This window comes from Bos taurus, chromosome 24 (genome assembly GCF_002263795.3).
Source record: "Bos taurus isolate L1 Dominette 01449 registration number 42190680 breed Hereford chromosome 24, ARS-UCD2.0, whole genome shotgun sequence".
NCBI lineage: Eukaryota > Metazoa > Chordata > Mammalia > Artiodactyla > Bovidae > Bos > Bos taurus.
In genome coordinates, this window is record NC_037351.1 from 32,691,323 (window position 1) to 32,710,675 (window position 19,353).

At 45.5% G+C, this 19,353-nt stretch overlaps 1 protein-coding gene across 1 annotated transcript; it reads right to left on the reverse strand.

The window, feature by feature from the left end:
- Positions 1–595: 595 nt before the first annotated feature.
- Positions 596–1,276, reverse strand: LOC132343737 (uncharacterized; the record flags this gene model as incomplete). Its single annotated transcript, XM_059880997.1, has 1 exon — positions 596–1,276. A coding segment is annotated over exon 1 (681 nt), but the record flags the coding sequence as incomplete, so codon positions are not given.
- Between the last annotated feature and the right edge of the window lie 18,077 nt (positions 1,277–19,353).

The following is a 19,353-nucleotide window of genomic DNA, read 5'->3' on the forward strand; positions in this document are numbered from 1 at the left end:
GCCGGACCTTTGTTGGCAAAGTAATGTCTCTGCTTTTGAATATGCTATCTAGGTTGGTCATAACTTTCCTTCCAAGGAGTAAGCGTCTTTTAATTTCATGGTTGCAGTCACCATCTGCAGTGATTTTGGAGCCCAGAAAAATAAAGTCTGACACTGTTTCCACTGTTTCCCCATCTATTTCCCATGAAGTGATGGGACTGGATGCCATGATCTTCATTTTCTGAATGTTGAGCTTTAAGCCAACTTTTTCACTCTCCACTTTCACTTTGATCAAGAGGCTTTTGAGTTCCTCTTCACTTTCTGCCATAAGGGTGGTGTCATCTGCATATCTGAGGTTATTGAGATTTCTCCTGGCAATCTTGATTCCAGCTTGTGTTTCTTCCAGTCCAGCGTTTGTCATGATGTACTTTGCATAGAAGTTAAATAAGCAGGGTGACAATATACAGCCTTGATGTACTCCTTTTCCTATTTGGAACCAGTCTGTTGTTCCATGTCCAGTTCTAACTGTTGCTTCCTGACCTGCATACAGATTTCTCAAGAGGCAGGTCAGGTGGTCTGGTATTCCCATCTCTTTCAGAATTTTCCACAGTTTATTGTGATCCACACAGTCAAAAGCTTTGGCATGGTCAATAAAGCAGAAATAGATGTTTTTCTGGAACTCTCTTGCTTTTTCCATGATCCAGTGGATGTTGGCAATTTGATCTCTGGTTCCTCTGCCTTTTCTAAAACCAGCTTGAACATCTGGAAGTTCACGGTTCACGTATTGCTGAAGCCTGGCTTGGAGAATTTTGAGCGTTACTTTACTAGCATGTGAGATGAGTGCAATTGTGCGGTAGTTTGAGCATTCTTTGGCATTGCCTTTCTTTGGGATTGGAATGAAAACTGACCTTTTCCAGTCCTGTGGCCACTGCTGAGTTTTCCAAATTTGCTGGCATATTGAGTGCAGCACTTTCACAGCATCATCTTTCAGGATTTGAAATAGCTCAGCTGGAATTCCATCACCTCCACTAGCTTTGTTCATAGTGATGCTTTCTAAGGCCCACTTGACTTCACATTCCAGGATGTCTGACTCTAGATGAGTGATCACACCATCGTGATTATCTGGGTCATGAAGATCTTTTTTGTACAGTTTTTCTGTGTATTCTTGCCACCTCTTCTTAATATCTTCTGCTTCTGTTAGGTCCATACCATTTCTGTCCTTTATCGAGCCCATCTTTGCATGAAATGTTCCCTTGGTATCTCTAATTTTCTTGAAGAGATCTCTAGTCTTTCCCATTCTGTTGTTTTCCTCTATTTCTTTGCATTGATCACTGAGGAAGGCTTTCTTCTCTCTTCTTGCTATTTTTTGGAACTCTGCATTCAGATGTTTATATCTTTCCTTTTCTCCTTTGCTTTTCGCTTCTCTTCTTTTCACAGCTATTTGTAAGGCCTCCCCAGACAGCCATTTTGCTTTTTTGCATTTCTTTTCCATGGGAATGGTCTTGATCCCTGTCTCCTGTACAATGTCACAAACCTCATTCCATAGTTCATCCGGCACTCTGTCTATCAGATCTAGGCCCTTAAATCTATTTCTCACTTCCACTGTATAATCATAAGGGAGTTGATTTAGGTCATACCTGAATGGTCTAGTGGTTTTCCCTACTTTCTTCAATTTAAGTCTGAATTTGGTAATAAGGAGTTCACAATCTGAGCCACAGTCAGCTCCCGGTCTTGTTTTTGCTGACTGTATAGAGCTTCTCCATCTTTGGCTGCAAAGAATATAATCAATCTGATTTGGGTGTTGACCATCTGGTGATGTCCGTGTGTAGAGTCTTCTCTTGTGTTGTTGGAAGAAGGTGTTTGCTATGACCAGTGCATTTTCTTGGCAAAACTCTATTAGTCTTTGCCCTACTTCATTCCGTATTCCAAGGCCAAATTTGCCTGTTACTCCAGGTGTTTCTTGACTTCCTACTTTTGCATTCCAGTCCCCTATAATGAAAAGGACATCTTTTTTGGGTGTTAGTTCTAAAAGGTCTTGTAGGTCTTCATAGAACCGTTCAACTTCAGCTTCTTCAGCATTACGGGTTGGGGCACAGACTTGGATTTCTGTAATATTGAATGGTTTGCCTTGGAAATGAACAGAGATCATTCTGTTGTTTTTGAGACTGCATCCAAGTACTGCATTTCGGACTCTTTTGTTGGCCATGATGGCTACTCCATTTCTTCTGAGGGATTCCTGTCCGCAGTAGTAGATATAATGGTCATCTGAGTTAAATTCACACATTCCAGTCCATTTCAGTTCGCTGATTCCTAGAATGTCGACGTTCACTCTTGCCATCTCTTGTTTGACCACTTCCAATTTGCCTTGATTCATGGACCTGACATTCCAGGTTCCTATGCAATATTGCTCTTTAAAGCATTGGACCCTGCTTCTATCACCAGTCACATCCACAGCTGGGTATTGTTTTTGCTTTGGCTCTATCCCTAATTCAGGAGACTAATTTAGGATAGTCTTCCCCAACTCAAGGTCTTCATTTAATCCTGTCTGCCAAGACCCTTTTGCCAGTAAAGGTAATGTTCACAGGTTCTGGGCTTTGGACATGGACATCCTTAGGGTTGCTATTTAGAGGTCTCTGTCAGAGGTGGCAGCGGGTGCTACACAGTAAGGGGAGGCTCTTTTCCTTTGGAACCCCAAGGAGCACACAGAATGTCACTACTGTCCTCCTGAAGCAGAGGCTGCAGAACCTGTCTACCAGCTCCCATGCCCTGTTGATGCCGCTTCCTCCTGGAGATAACTCACCTGTACTTCCAGGCTGTGAGCTTCCCACGTGGCTCAGTGGGTAAAAAAATCCAATGCAGGAGCCACAAGAGATGCAGGTTCGATCCCTGGGTTGGGAAGATCCCCTGGAGGAGGGCATGGAAGCCCACTCCAGTATTCTTGCCTGGAGAATCCCACGGACAGAGGAGTCCACAGGGTTGCAAAGAGCCAGATATGACTGAAGTGACTGAGCACACACACAAGCACCTCTAGGCTGTACCTGGACGAGGCAAGTGGACTCTGGTGTGTTGGGGTTTGGAGCATACTGGATCCTTTCAGCACAAACAAGAACCACTTACAAGGAAGCATCTTGACCCTGAAAACAGATGCCCAGGGGGATGCGAACTGGGCAGCGGGCAGCTTCCACATCATGGAATGATGGTTATCTAGGGACCTGGGAAACACTGGAGCCTGGAGCGTGGCTACTGGAGCTCAGACCAGGCTCCACCACTTTCTTCGCAATTGTGAGGCCTTTCTAGGCCTCTGGTTTCCACATTTGTTAGCTGGAGAAGCCACTCAGAACCCCTGGAGCAGTGATGAGTGTACAGAGCAGCTGATGTATACTGAGTGGTTACAGAAACGGCAGCGGACATCTTTACTCATGGAGCCAAGAAACACTTATTGAATTCTGGACCCTGCCCTCATGGAGCTTCTCTTCCAGAGGCAGACACAGGCAACAGACAAGTTAATAAATAAATATACAAGGTCTTACAGGTTACAGTTGCTGAAATAAAGGGCATGACTAGGGTGACATGACACAGAGTAAAGGGGCAGAGATGTGGCAGACACTGACCGCCCTCTTCCCTTCTAGAGGAGCCTAGTGCATTCAGCTGGCATACAGGGTCTCTGTGAATGTGGGAGGGTAGCCCCCACACCAACCCTGGGGTGAATCAAGGCTGGTCTTAATCAGTTATGGTAATCTCACTCCCCTGGGCAAGTAACTAGCACAAAAGCTGACCCAGGAGCTGGGAAGATTTGGAAATCAGCCTGTTTCTGGGGGGTCAGTGAGGACTCTGATGATGCTAGGTGAGGAGGAAGCCTTGTGCCTTTCCCCTCTTTTTCCTGCCTCGGACAAAATGAACGAGCCATCTGGACTGGCAACCGCCTTTCTGAGATCACAAACCAGCAAGGATGAAGACATTAATGAAAGTCTCACAGAACAGAAGGCTCCAAGGACTGTTCTTGATGACATCACAGAGCAGCTGAACCATAGCCAGAAATCACCTCCTGAGTCAGCTCACGTGGGAAAAATAAGCCTCTACTGTTTCTCTATTTTTTATAATGCTACAGCTAGTCTGGTTGTAGCTGAACACACTCTTGGCTGGTGGCAGGAATCCAGAAGGGATGTTTGGGGCTGGAAGCATCAGTTACGAAACGAGCCAGGGAAGAGGGCTCAGGCAAGGGAAGAAGTGGAGTATGTGACAGAGGGACACGGCAGGGTGGGCGGCTGGCCAGTGACCTGGGGTCAGGGGACAGAGGACTAGTGAGGTGGCTGGAGGGCACCCTTCCGTGGCCCTGACTTTAGGATGAGGACTTCCAGAAACCAAGAGAAGCTACTTGATGGCTTAAAGGGGAGGGGAGGAAGGCGTGGTCACAGGAGGTTGTTCATCCCATACTCGTTGATGCTCAAACAGAAAACCATAAGATCTATAATCCTGATAAGGGGATTAAAATTATTAAAAATTATGCTGAAGCCAGAAACTGAAGGCCACTAATAAGTAGTTGTTAGCAAAGAACATTGAAAAGGTAGACTGATGACTCAGTCTTGGGGAGAGGAGACTCTGAGCTTTAAAGCCTTTTATAGCCCATTGTTAAGGAGAAAGGCTGGCAATGCTTACAGGACATCTGCCTTGGAAAGCCTTAAACAATAAATTCTAATCCAGTGGGGTGAACCCAAAGCCCAGCTGGGTCAGACCGACTTGTTTTGTATTTGGTTTTAGGAAAATGTGCTGGCTGCTTTGTAAGAACAATTCTAGAGACATCAGGACTTTCAAAGAGTAACACTACTTACTTCCTTTAGAATGAAACCGCCAATCCTAAAGCAACATATGAATTGACTGGCACAGAAAATTGTACTCAGCCCTCTGTTATAACACCTAAGGGACTTGAATTCTTTTTAATCTTTTTCCTAAGAAGTATCATGCCTTTGGCTTTCTCCCTTCCATTTTGATTGAACTAAATGATTCTAATATATTCACTGGAATAAGTGTCTCTAACATTTATTTCTTAATAAAGAATTCTTTTGACGGTTGTGATCTGTCTGATGCATTAAAGAAAAAATCATCACTGGCTGCAACGTGAATGATGAGTTGTAAGGGAGCCGAAGCTGATGCTATCATGCATGATAGGAGGAAGACTGACAGCCTGATTTGGGATGTGCTGTGGAAACACACTTATGGACAGACTTGAGACGCACGTAGGAGTTAGAACTGAAAGGACTGGCCGGAGGAACCAAAAGTGACTGAAGAGGATTCAGAGCAGTTTGGCGTGAGCCACGAGGTCGATAGTGAGACTGTTTACTGAAATCGGGACGTTCAGTAATGCCCCAGGTGCCCAGCTTTGGGTGAATCAACAGTTCAGATTCGGGAAAATTCGGCTTCAGTTGCCTTGTTGCCATTCAAGGGGAGCCACAAAGTAGGGAGACGGATGGACGCAACTCTGGGTTTCTGCACAGAGTGAGGAACTCAGGTGGGGCCCCAGGGCTCCCCCATATTTGCAGAAGTAACTCCACCCTCATTTACAGGAAACAGTTGTTTGATAACAAAATGAGTAATAATGTTCACCAATATTTCTGGCCTGTCCCCAGCATATCCAGCTCGCACTGACCGTAACCCCTGGGGTCAACCCTGGACAGTGAGGTCCTATTGATGGTGTGACTCACACCATGAAAGCTGGCTCTGTCTCTGGTGAGCAAGCCTCCTCTGAAAAGCATGCCTTTGAAAGAAGATGTGGGTCCAGGTGGTGACTGAGTGTTTGAGTTTTAAGAGCATTACATGGTATTTCTCTATTCCTGTACAGAAGTCACTTCAAGGAAGAGAGGGTGAGAAGAATCAGAGTCGTGGAAAAATCTTAAGATCACTGGGTGTCAGTTGCTTCCACAGACAAGGTGCTGGGGGAGGAGGCCTCCAGGAGGTGCACACTCGTGTGTGGCTGCCCAGAACAGTGTGGGGGGAACCAGGCGGAATGGAGTTATTCTGATGATTAATTACTATTTTCATCTGAAGTCTTGGCTTAAGTATCTATTGTCAGGATGCTAATTTGGCCAGTTGTCTCTAGGGAGCTAACTCTGTGTGTGTACTCAGTTGTGTCCAAATGTCTGCGACCCCATGGACCCCTCTGTGACCCCAACTCTCATGGGAGCCCAACAAGGCTCCTCTGTCCATGGGATTCTCCAGGCAAAAATACTGGAGTGTGTTGCCATGCCCTTCTCCAGGGGATCTTCCCGACTCAGGGATTAAACCTGCATCTCCTGCACTGGCAGGCAGAACCTTTACTGCTACACCACCTGGGAAGTCCCCTCATTTAAAAGCTTCTGGAAGAAGCCTTTCAGGAAGGATGGATACTCATCATTAGAGGGGAAGTATGACTGTTTTAGGGCAGAGTTCACTGTCTTTTCTACCCCCCTCCCCCGCCCCCCTGCTGGATGAATGTACGAATTGGGGTCCCCCAGATATTCTGACACTCCCCTTCCCCATCACCAACCCAGCAGGAAACAGATGGCTGCTGTCTGGGGCTGGAGAGGGCTGGGGGGTGAAATTAGCAGTGGTCCTTCATGCCTTTGAGATATACTCTGGAAGGCTATCATTTGTCTTTGAGAACAGCAATACCTACCAGTCATACACAAGATACAATGTTTCCCTCCTGTTGTTTCCTTGTTTTTGAGTCAAGTTAATGGCAAGATCATGGCATCTGGTCCCATCACTTCATGGGAAATAGATGGGGAAACAGTGGAAACAGTGTCAGACTTTATTTTTGGGGGGCTCCAAAATCACTGCAGATGGTGACTGCAGCCATGAAATTAAAAGACGCTTACTCCTTGGAAGGAAAGTTATGACCCACCTAGATAGCATATTCAAAAGCAGAGACATTACTTTGCCAACAAAGGTCCATCTAGTCAAGGCTATGGTTTTTCCAGTGGTCACGTATAGATGTGAGAGCTGGACTGTGAAGAAAGCTGAGCGCCGAAGAATTGATGCTTTTGAACTGTGGTGTTGGAGAAGACTCTTGAGAGTCCCTTGGACTGCAAGGAGATCCAACCAGTCCATTCTAAAGATCAGCCCTGGGATTTCTTTGGAAGGAATGATGCTAAAGTTGAAACTCCAGTACTTTGGCCATCTCATGCAGAGTTGACTCATTGGAAAAGACTCTGATGCTGGGAGGGATTGGGGGCAGGAGGAGAAGGGGACGACAGAGGATGAGATGGCTGGATGGCATCACTGATTCAATGGATGTGAGTCTGAGTGAACTCCGGGAGTTGGTGATGGACAGGGAGGCCTGGTGTGCTGTGATTCATGGGGTTGCAAAGAGTCGGACACGACTGAGCAACTGAACTGAACTGAATGCAGGGATAACCCTGGATGTGTGTAATAAAACACAGGTTTTCTTCAGCTAGTAGTGTTGGGAAAGCTGGACAGTCCCATGTAAATCAGTGAAGCTAGAACACACCCTCTCACCATAAACAAAGATAAACTCAAAAATGGCTTCAAGACGTAAACATAAGACATGACACCATGAAATACCTGGAAGAGAATGCAGGCAAAACATTCTCTGACATAAATCATACCAATATTTGCTTTGGACAGTCTCCCAAGGCAACAGAAATAAAAATAAACAAACGGGACCTAATCAAACTTACAAGCTGTTGCACAGCAAAGGAAACCATAAATAAAACAAACAAACATAAACAAAAACAAACCATAAACAAAAAGACAACCCACAGGATGGGGAAAATTATTTGCAAACAATGTGACCGACAAGGAATTAATTTCCAAAATACATAAATAGCTCCTACACAACAACAACAAAAAGCAAACAGTCCAATCAAAAAATGGGCTGAAGACCTCAAGACATTTATCCATAGAAGAAATATGGTGGCACTTGAAAAGATCCTCAACACTGCTAATTATTAGAGAAATAGAAATAAAAACTACAATGAGATACCACCTCACACCGGTAAGAATGGCCATCAGTAAAAAGTTTACAGGAAACAAATGCTGGAGAGGGTGTGGAGAAAAGGGAGCCCTCCTACAGTGTTGATGGGAAGGTAAACTGGTAGAGCCACTATGGAGAACAGGGTGGAGGTTCCTCAGAAAACTGCAAATAGAATTACCATATGATCTAGCAATCCCACTCCTGGGCGTATATCCAGACAGAACTACAATTTTAAAAGATATATACACCCCTGTATTCACAGCAGCACTGTTTATAGTAGCCAAGACATGGAAACAATCTAAATGTCCATCGACAGATGAATGCAGAGAGATCTAGTAGATACATACAACGGAATACTATAAAAAAGAACAAAATAATGCCATTTGCAGCAAAGTGAATGCAACTAGAGGTTATCATACTAAGTGAAATAAGTCAGAAAGAGATAGACAACTACCATATATCACTTACACGTGAAATCTAAAATACGACACAAATGAACATATCTACGAAGCAGAAACAGACACAGAGAGCAGACTTGTGGTTGCCAAGGGGGAGCGGGTGGGAGAGGAATGGGCTGAGAGTTTGGGATTAGCAGATGCGAACAAGTGGATATAGGACGGGTAAACAGCAAGGTCCTAGTACATAGCACAGGGAACGATATTCAGTATCCTGTGATAGACCATAATGGAAAAGAATATGAAAAAAACATATATAAGTACATATGTATAACTGAGTCGGAGAAGGCAATGGCACCCCATTCCAGTATTCTTGCCTGGAAAAATCCCATGGACAGAGGAGCCTGGTAGGCTGCAGTTCATGGGGTCGCTAAGAGTCGGACACGACTGAGCAACTTCACTTTCAGTTTTCACTTTCATGTATTGTAGAAGGAAATGGCAATCCACTCCAGTGTTCTTGCCTGGAGAATCCCAGGGATGGGGTCGCACAGAGTCGGACATGACTGAAGTGACTTAGCAGGATAACTGAGTCACTTTGCTGTACAGCAGTAATTAATGCAACACTGTAATTCAACTATGCTTTCAATATTGCTTAGTGGAAAAAACAAAAACAAAAAAAGTAGGTATTGTTATGCAGGTGAGACCAGCAGGAGATAATTGCCACTGAAAACAGAGCTTGTTATTTACACTCATGGATAGCAATAGCAGAGGACACCCCACGACACTGGGGAGCCACGCAGGGAAGATTCCAGGTCGGTCAGGAGGCAGAAGAAGAAGAGAACAATGTGGGCAAGGACCCTCCCTGCCCTGTGGTCTCTGCAGAAGATTGGGAGAGGCAGGGTAGGCAGGGTGAGGACGGGCTAGCTTGAATAATTTCAGTGACTCTGGGGCATGGGTCTGTCTCCAGGTGTATGGTAACTGGCTCCAAGGTGATCATGGTAAGGGAAAAGTGGGCCTGAGTGTGAGAACCACAGAGGAGGTGGTGGGCTCTGGCTTGTTTTGTTAGCACATGACAGGCACGTGCCCACTGGCGAGTGCTCCATTCTCCCTAGGAGTCAGCTGTCTCTGGGAGCGGGCAGCCCCTCCAGGGTTAGCAGGCCCCTACCTCCCCGAGCTCATCAGAAACACTTGGTTCACACAGTGTGGTCATCATCATTCTATGAGGACTGGACACATGACCTTGGGACTTACTCTCTGAATTTCAGTTTACTCCTCTGCTAAATGGAGCAATAATACCTGTTGTTGTTGCTGTGCTCAGTTGTATTTGACTCTTTGTGACACAATGGACTGTAGCCTGCCAGGCTCCTCTGTCCATGAAATTCTCCAGGCAAGAATACTGGTGATTTAGTGTTTTAGACCCTAAGTCATGTCTGATTCTCGTATAGCCTGCCAGGTTCCTCTGTCCATGGGATTCTCCAGGCAAGAATACTGGAGTGGGTTGTCATTTCCTTCTCCAGGGGGCTCTTTCTGACCCAGGGACTGAACCCAGGTCTCCTGCATTACAGATGAATTCTTTACCATCTGAGCCACCAGGGAAGAGGTTCCTTCAGTTTTCACCAAATAGATGAGCTGCCAAGTCGTCTCTGAAAGTCTTCCATTGACTGATTTCCCTCTAACCTTTAGTAATAAAATAGACGATGCTAAGGAGAGTGAGGTTGGGAAATCTCTACATTGTAGTTCATCCCCCACTTGTGCTATTTCTTTCCTTCCTTCAGTAAGTATTATGCCTGAGGCACAGGGAGGAAGCAATTTACATAAAAGAATTTACTGGAAGGAAACAGGACAAACTTCAGGATGCCTCTCATTTTCTTACTACGTAACCAGGTTTTGATTTAATTTTAGATTTATCTCCATTTTTGTGAGTGTGTAAATGAAAATACCAAAAGAAAAAAATAAAGTCTGAGGCCAGGGAATGCCTGCCCTGGATAGTAATTAGTTTTACTTTTCCTTTCCTTCGACCTCAGGGCTTCACCCAGCTTGTAATTATTCTGCAGTGTCTTCAGAGCAAAGGGATGTTAGCTCTTGGATTTGTGGAACGACTGACAGCGCAACCACAGTGGGTAATTAGGGCTCGAAACATTCCCCTCTCAGCTGACTCTGGAGGCAGTCCTCTCTCTCTGCAGCCCCAACTTCTCCCCGTCCAAGGTCAGCAGCAATTCAGGTTCAGAGATGCAGAGAGATGTCACACTGCTACTACCCTTCAGGTACCCTCCAACTTGGTCTTTCCACTTTTTGTCCCCATTATATAACCCAGGACTTGGCTTTGAACTTGTGGCAATCTTCTGAGCCTTCCAGGTCTGCAAGATGGAGTGAATACATTCACAGTCAGTTGTTTCCAAAAGAGATGAGGTCAGAATGCCTCCCTTCTCCAGACTTCACCAAGCCTCCTCTGGGGCTGTGGTGGGACTCTCAGTGTACACAGCAGAGACAGAGGTCCAGGCTAACGCACCCTCTTCTGTACCAGGCAGGGCTTTGACTTTCACCTAGCTAAAGCACGCTGTACCCTGGAGCCTCAAGGAGTCTTTTGCCTTTCTTCCTTAAAGCTACAGGTGAGCTGGGCTTCCCTGGTGGCTCAGTGGTAAAGAACACGCTTGCCAATGCAGGAGACACACGTTTGATCCCTGGGTGGGGAAGATCCCCTGGAGAAGGAATTGGCAACCTGCTCCAGTATTCTTGCCTGGAAAACCCCATGGACAGAGGAGCCTGACGGGCTACAGCCCATGAGATGGCAAAAGAATCAGACACGGACTTAGTGACTAGAGAACAACAGGTGGGCCAGACAATGTTGGGCTCCACCCCCTTTCCCGCCCCGGGGTGAGAAAACCTGCCAAAGACGACAGCTCCAATCAGAACCAGGGCCAGGCCTCCAGCCCTTCCCCTCAGCTCACAACATACACTTCCCTCTACATCTCCTACGTCTGTAGGGGGCACGAAACCAAAAGGGACCCGCATTAGTGGTTGAGATATTAGTGAGAACTCAACAACAGAATATAAACAGTAGGGAAAGATTGAAGGCAGGAAGAGAAGGGGACGACAGAGGATGAGATGGTTAGATGGTATCACCGACTGGATGGACATGAGTTTGAGCAGGCTCTGGGAGTTGGTGATGGACAGGGAAGCCTGGAGTGCTGCAGTCCATGGGGTCGCAAAGAATCGGACACGACTGAGCGACTGAACAACAAAAAAAATGAGAACGCTCCCACGCGCGGGAGAAGATGCTTGAAGGACTCTCCGCCTTATGGATCCTTCAGTTTCGATCATCGCGGCAAAGGGACCGCCCTGGCCCACCTGGCCCTGGATTTGGATCCTCAGCTACTGCAGCCCCCACTGCAGCTCCTTCCGGTGGTCCCTCCCTCACCAAAGACTAACCTCTTGCGGCCAAAACGATTGACAGGCAAGCTCGGACCAGGCACCAGCCAGCATACACCTTGCTTGCTCCACGACTCCTGGTGAAATCTGGAGGCGTCGGGGAGGCGTGGTTAATAACGCCGCACAGCGCCCCCTATGGTCACCGGTGGGACAGCAGGCTCAGGAGTGGGAAACCAGGGAGGTTGGCTGCGCAGGTGCCCGCTCCTCAATTGACTCCATCCCACAACCAACATCTCAGGTGATGCGGCAGTGGTAGATCCTATGAGTTCGCTGGTTACAGCCTTTCAAGTCTCTGAATTAAAAGCGGAGCCTTTAATGTGCAACAGCTGTAGCAACTGGCAACTACTTTGCAAAGAATACCCACAGCAGGCAGCAAGACACAGTCAAGGTCAGAGGGAGGCTAGGGGTCAGCCTCCCCTCCCCTGCACCAGAGGGTCAGCCTGGGGTAAGGGTCAAAGGTGAGAAGAGACTAGACATGAAAAGGTGCTGTCAATGGTTAGCACCCTAGGAGTGATATCTCAAAAGCTTCAACTGCAACCTGTGCTAGGTAACTATGCAACCATGGAGACACAACGTCAGAAGCAGCTGGTTTTACTCAGCTGGTTCCTCCCAAAGCGGTAACAGTTCAGGAGGTTTCCACTAGTCAGCATCTATCCTAAGGCTACACCTACCCTTATTTAATGCAGATTTTCTGTCAGAGAGATAACTGGTTTGGATGCTAGCAACAGGATCATCTTCTAGGAAGATCTAAAATGGAATGGAATGTGATGTCCTGTTTAATAAAAGTATTCGCTCTATAACAATGTATTTCCCACGTTTGCCTGATTATGACAATCACCTGGTGTGTTTGTTACAAATACAGATTTCTGGACCCTGACCCTACCTAGGGAATCAGAATCTCCAGAGAAGGGGGTTCACCTTTATTCATGAATCTTTTATGATCTTGTCATCTTCTGAGAAGTAGGTCTGTGACTTTGGCTTTGTTGTTGTTCAGTGGCTCAGTCAGGTCCAACTCTTTGTGACTCTATGGACTGCAGTCCTCTAGGCTTCTCTGTCCTTGGGATTTCTCAGTCAAGAATACTGGAGTGGATTGCTTTTTCCTTCTCCAGGGGATCTTCCTGATGCAGGAACAGAACCCATGTCTGAGCCACCAGGTAAGCTACACTGGCTAGCCAAGCATATTACCTGCCAATTACTTATTGAAAAAGCAGCCCTGTACTGGCTGAACGAAAGTGGAGACATCTGAGCAACATCTGAGATCAAGGCAAAACTAATCACTTGTTATACCTCATTCCCATGAGTGAGCTCTTGATCTCTCATTTTTCCCAAGACTGGATTTCTCCAAACGCATTAATTGTCATTTTCCTTTAGGCATGGAGCGGAGGGCAGAGGTGAGTTTCTGTGAATCCAGGTAACATTTTCCTATCCCAGTGCTGCCATGGGATCATAACTGTGGTTCAAATATCAGGGCATCTGGTTGAGTGGAGTCGTTAGCTGTCAAAGAGAGGTTGAGCACAGCAAGGAAGTCATCTCCAGGTCTCTGGGAGTTTGATGTGACCTTGGATATCCCCTTATTGCTCTTGAATTTTTTGGGGGGCAGGTGGTGACATATCTTGAAGAAAAAAGAGGATTTTAAACGGCTTCTCTGGTCCCTGCACAGGGAAACCACATGGGCCTCAGTCACCAGGGGTAAAATATCTATTAAAGGTTGTTTGGACTGAATGTTTGTGTGGCTGCCAAAATCCACGTTGGAGACTTAACCTCCAATAAAATTGTATTTGGAAATACTGCCTTTATGGAGGTAAAATTAGGGTTATTGAAGTTATAATAGGGACTTCTCTGGTAGTCCAGTGGCTAAGACTTCACACTCCCAGTGAAGAGGGACCAGGTTCAGTCTCTGGTCAGGGAACTAGATCCCAGGTGCCACAATTAAGAGTTCATATGCCACAACTAAAGATGCTCCATGCCACAACTAACAACCCAATGCAGGCAAATAAATAAATAAAGGATTTTTAAAAAATGAGCAGGGCCCTGGTCAGAGAGGATTAATCTTATAAGAAGAGACACCAAAGGGCTCTCTGCCTTCCCTACCACGTATACACCCTAAGGAAGGGCCACATGAAGACACAGTGAGAAAGTGCCCACGTAAAGCCAGGAAGATCTCTCACCAGAAACTAAACAGGTAAGGACCCTGATCATGGAATTCCAGCCTCCAGAATTGCAAGAAAATACACTTTTGTTGCTTAAACCACCCAGTCTGTGGTGTTTTGTTACAGAGACTCCAGCTGATTAAGGTAAAGGCTAAAGGCAGGAGACACTTGTCCAAGTTGGGGCATAAGAAATGGGGTTTTCAGGGAGGTCTGGATGCAATGAGGTACCATCACCCCACTCAGGGTCAACGCTTTCTCAGAGGCACCCCAGCTTTCATACTTTCCGACACTGGAATTCCTTTCCTAGAGTAACTAAAGCCATAACAAAGTATCCAACTTGGGATACCTCTGCTCCATGTTTTAAGGTGTTCTCCACGGTGGTAAAATTAACAATGATAGTCTCATAACAGTTTTACATCCATCATCTCAGTTAACTCTCAGAGAAGACATCTGAAGTAAAAGACGTAACTTTTTGTCCCTCGAACTTCTAGAATATTTGAAACCACTTGACAGAAAGCATGCGTACTTGAAATGCAACTGAGATTATAAAATCAAGGGAATAAGAAGTGGCTCCGAGCCAAGTGACTTCCAAGAGCAAAGGTTTTTCCTAAAGGTGGGGGTGCTTTCCTGAGGGGCTTTGTTCTCATGGAGGCGCAGGGGTACGAGATGGATGACGGGTAACAGTGGAGCAGGAGACAAACCCTCTGGGGTCCCAGCCTGTCAGCAGCCATCACAGCAGCAGCTGGACTTTTTGGTCCAATAAACAGCCCTGAGATCCCACAAGACACTTTATTCCCTCTCAGGGGTTCCCCTTCAGCAAAGACACTGCAAAAACAGGACATGAAGGGTCTTGTTTTGTTGACAGCACTGCAGTTGAATACTAGATAAATGCAGTCATTTATTTCCCAGAATACACACTTTATTTCTGAGGAAGAATATTTCCTGTAGGAATAGTAAATTCCTACAGAGATTTGCCTTGGGAATGGACCACACACCAAGCCACATCACCAGATTCCCAGCTCCACTGTAACTGCCCAGGAATGTATGCTCCCTGCGTATGAAATTCATTACTGATTAATTAGCAAAAGCCTTTTGAGCCAGAGATGGTTTAATCAGTAAGTGTGTGCTGTGCCATCATGTACATTCATGAAGACTGCAAGTTCCGGCCTTTCCCCCCCGGCCCCAAACTCTCCAATCTCATTTTATCATGGACTCAGTGTTGAGCAAAACAAACCCCACATTCAAAATTTATGGGGAATAAATCCTTCTGGCAGTGGAAAAGTACACTCTGCATCCTGGGGTCAGAGAAGTCTTTATGAGCAAAGGGAGAAAAAACATTTTCAGTAAATAGTCATCTCAGGACCTTGCCCTTGACTCTGGGAGAATAATTATTTCTCACTCTGATAATAATTTACAGGGCTACTCCAGTTTTATCTCTGCCTTCCTTACAAAGGGCTTCCCTGGTGGCTCAGTGGTAAAGAATCTGCCTGCAATGCAGGAGACCTGGGTTCAATCCCTGGGTCAGGAAGATCCCCTGGAGAAGGAAATGACAACCCACTCCAGTATTCTTGCCTGAAGAATTTCAATCTGAGAAGTCTAGCAGGCTACATACAGTCCATGGGACCACAAAGAATCAGACACAACTGAGTGACTATCACTATCACTTCCACTTTCCATACGAAGGCACGCAGACATTATGCTAGAATTTTTATGCAGAGAAATTCTCTTGTTTAGCAAATTAAAAAGCTGGAAACATGGCATGCCTGTCGCCTGCCACTGTTATTACCATGATTACTCATGGTAATTAGATTTCTATGGCGGGTAGGGCAGGGCGATGAGGACTTGAACTTTTGCCCTGAAGTTTTGCCTGAGCAAATCCTTATGAACATTTCAATCACAAAGAAAGCAAACTTATAAGGTGGAATCATATGTAAAATAGATAACTAATGGGAAGCTGCTATGTAAAACTCACAGTCCCGCCTGGCGCTCTGTGACAACCTAGAGGGATGAGGTAGCGGGAGGGGGGCTCCAGAGGGAGGGAGCATATGTATACTTAGAGCTGATTCGTGTTGTTGTACAGCAGAAACCAATGCAACACTGTAAAGCAATTTTCCTGCAATTAAAAAATAAATTTAAATAAGGAGAGAACTAAATACATGAAATAAAGCAATGACGTGATATAAAAACAAAACAAATGAAAAAACAACTTACAAGGTGGGGGAGGAAGAAGCTGCCAGAAAAAACCTATGACTGAGCTTTGGCCATTGCTCAGGGAGCAGAGTCCACTCTTCAAGCCTCCAAGGAGTACCTGGTTCCTTTCTAGAAACACATGAACTGCTCGATTCCTTACGGCGTTTTGTGGCATCACACATCAGAGCCCATCAGCTGCCCCTTCATTTCCAGGTGGTGTGCATTTGGCTCAAATGAGCCTGGAGCATGGAAGGTCTCTGTGAGCTAACTTGGTCCAACTGCTGCTCCCTGTCTTGAAAACCATGAGCTGATCTTGGTGAGTTTATATTTAGTGATGTCAGGGGCTATTGTCGGGCTTCCCAGGTGGCTCAGTGGTAAAGAATCTGCCTGCCAATGCAGGAGATGAGGGTTTGATCCCTGGGTTGGGAAGATCCCCTGGGAGGAAGAAATGGCAACCCACTGCAGTATTCTTGCCAGGATAATCCCATGGACAGATGAGCCTGGTGGGCTTCAGGCCATGGAGATGCAGAAAGTCAGACTCAACTGAGCATGCATGCATGGGGCTAAAGTCAGTTAAAAAAAGATTTGGATGTATGGGGATAAAACCTTTTAGAAAGCAATTTGGTAATAGCTAATAACAAGAAGGCTCATATACTTTGACTTTGACTTCTAAGAATTTATCCTGCATGTATGCTAAGTCGTGTCTGACTTTTTGCGACCCCATGGACTGTCACCCATCAGGCTCCTCTGTCCATGGCGATTCTCCAGGCAAGAATGCTGGAGTGGGTTGCCATGCCCTCCTCTAGGGGATCTTCCCAACCCTGGGGAAGAGATCAAACCAGTGTCTCTTATGTCTCCTGCATTGGCAGGCAGGTTCTTTACCACTAGCGCCACCTGGGAATTAATCCTAAGAAAACCAATAAATTTATATTCCAGGACTTATTCATCCTGGTGTTGCCTCTAATTGCAAAAATTTGGAACAAGCCAGTTGCTTAATAACTGTTGGTCAAAATATTTTGGTAAATTCATCTGATGGAATGTTCCACTGTCAAAGACTTGGGAAACACCAGGTGGTTAAAAAAAATATATATATATATATATATAATAATATTTACAGTATCATCGTAATTTTGCAAGGAAATAAATATACATTTAAAACTGAGTAACAGATACATCACCAAATAGAAACAGAATTCTGAGTAATGAGATTATGGGTAATTCTATAATTTTTCTGTAGTCAACATTTATACCATTTGTATTCAATATCATAATATTATTTAAAAATGGTTCCACTCATATGCTGGCTTTGACTTCTCATTCCTGAGAATCAGGTCTTTCTGGGGCTGGCACAGACCAACCCAAATTTGGGATGAGTGAAAAGAGAACTGGGGAGCTGGAAGAGAGGTGGGTGGATAAGGTGGTAAGGAAAGGCAGCAGGCAGGGTTTGGGGTTCTGGGCAGGGCAGCGCTGGGTGGGAGTGGGGAGGAGTCAGAGGTCTCTGGGGAAATGAGGTTACTTCCCTTCTGGGAGGACAGGAAGGTCAGCGTGTCCTGCCAGGGGCCACTGTCCTCTGACATGGGGTTATCAGGAGTGTGGCCAAAACCCAGCCACCCCGTGTCTTGAGAAATGAGGTCAAGAAGTACCCTGGGAGATGGTGAAGGAGACAGACACAGGATGAAGGCACAGGATCACTCCACAGTCACTGGACGCCCCTGGGTTGACTTACCTAGGGAGACACAAGCTGGTTTTCTCCAATCCAGGCCCCATTCACCTGGATCAAAATGACACCAACTGCAGACCCATCATGAACAGGTCAACCACCGGCAATCCTGCTGGTCCCTAAGCCTCTCACCCCAGCAATGGCATCTGTACAGCACTTCACAGTTTACACATCATTCCCATCATGGTCCAGGTGAGGAGCTGCAGCACTCCTTTCAGAGAACACCCATTTACAATCTGAGCAGAGGCACGCTGAGGGCTTTCGGTCTCTAATTCCATCTGTGATACCCTCTGTTGCCTTCTGGTGGCTGGGATTATACTCAGCAAATGTGGATGGACGGCTGTTCTTCGAGCTACTACAGAATGGAGGAAAAAGCAGTGGTATTAATGAAGATTCAATTGCTCCTTTGAAATGCATTTACTAATGAATAACTTTGCAGATCCAGTTAGATCAACACTAGGAACCCAGAAAAGAAAATCGGCCATGTAATGAAGACCAGCTAAAGGCAGGTAAAATGGATGTTCTTTACACAGACTTAGTGTCTAGGCAGTCATCACCTACTGGGATTTTTCATCTGAAAATCAATGTTTTTTAGAAAGCATATGACTTAAGGTCATGACATTCAACCTCTGAACCAGCAGCTGCTGCTGAAGCCCACCAGCCAGCCTGTGTCAAATACCCCATGATGGGCACCTTGCTGCCTCTCCAGGAGAATATTTCATGTCTGCATAGATATGGTGGGTAGAAACTGCAGTGTGCAGTGATATATTTGCATAGATATGGTGGAACTGCAGTGTGAGGGTCATGAAAGAGCACAGGGTTGAAGGGAACATACCTCAGTGTCAGAGGAGAGGGCAGGAAGCTGTAAGGATACCACATAGGATTATTATATCCGAATTTTAGAATCGCTATTTTAATCCTGATGAGCAAATATGATGCCGCAGATACAGAAATGCTTACACAGCCTTCTCTGCTAGTGGAGTGGTGCTGGGTAAAAGTATCGTACTCATGGTTTCATTATTTTGTAGATAAAATTTGCTTCCTACTTTCCATTGACTTCCATTAGCTTCTTATGCAAAGCTTTAATTATAGTACATATAGTACACCCATCTTAGCTCCTCTACTAGAAAGTTTTTATCCACAAGGAATTGAAAATCATAATCTAGACTTGGTTGGTAGCAGACTGTATGTGGGAAGTCACGTGGAATTACAGGTTCATTAATTCGGTTTGTTACCATTTTGTGAGTATTGTGCCAGACTGCATATTCCTTCTAAGAAGTAATTACTTCTCCTATGTGACTGTAGACCCAACACTGAGCACACACAGTCCCTCACTAGCATGTGTTTGATGATTATTTGTAGAAAACTGTGTTGTATGTTGCACACTGAACAGGTGCTGAAGAATTAATACAATTAATAATGACCATAAAGCCAATGGTTTTATGTTAATAAAACATCATAATTTAAAGAGCACACTGCATTTATTCAACCCCAGAAATTATAACATCTTGACGCATGTAA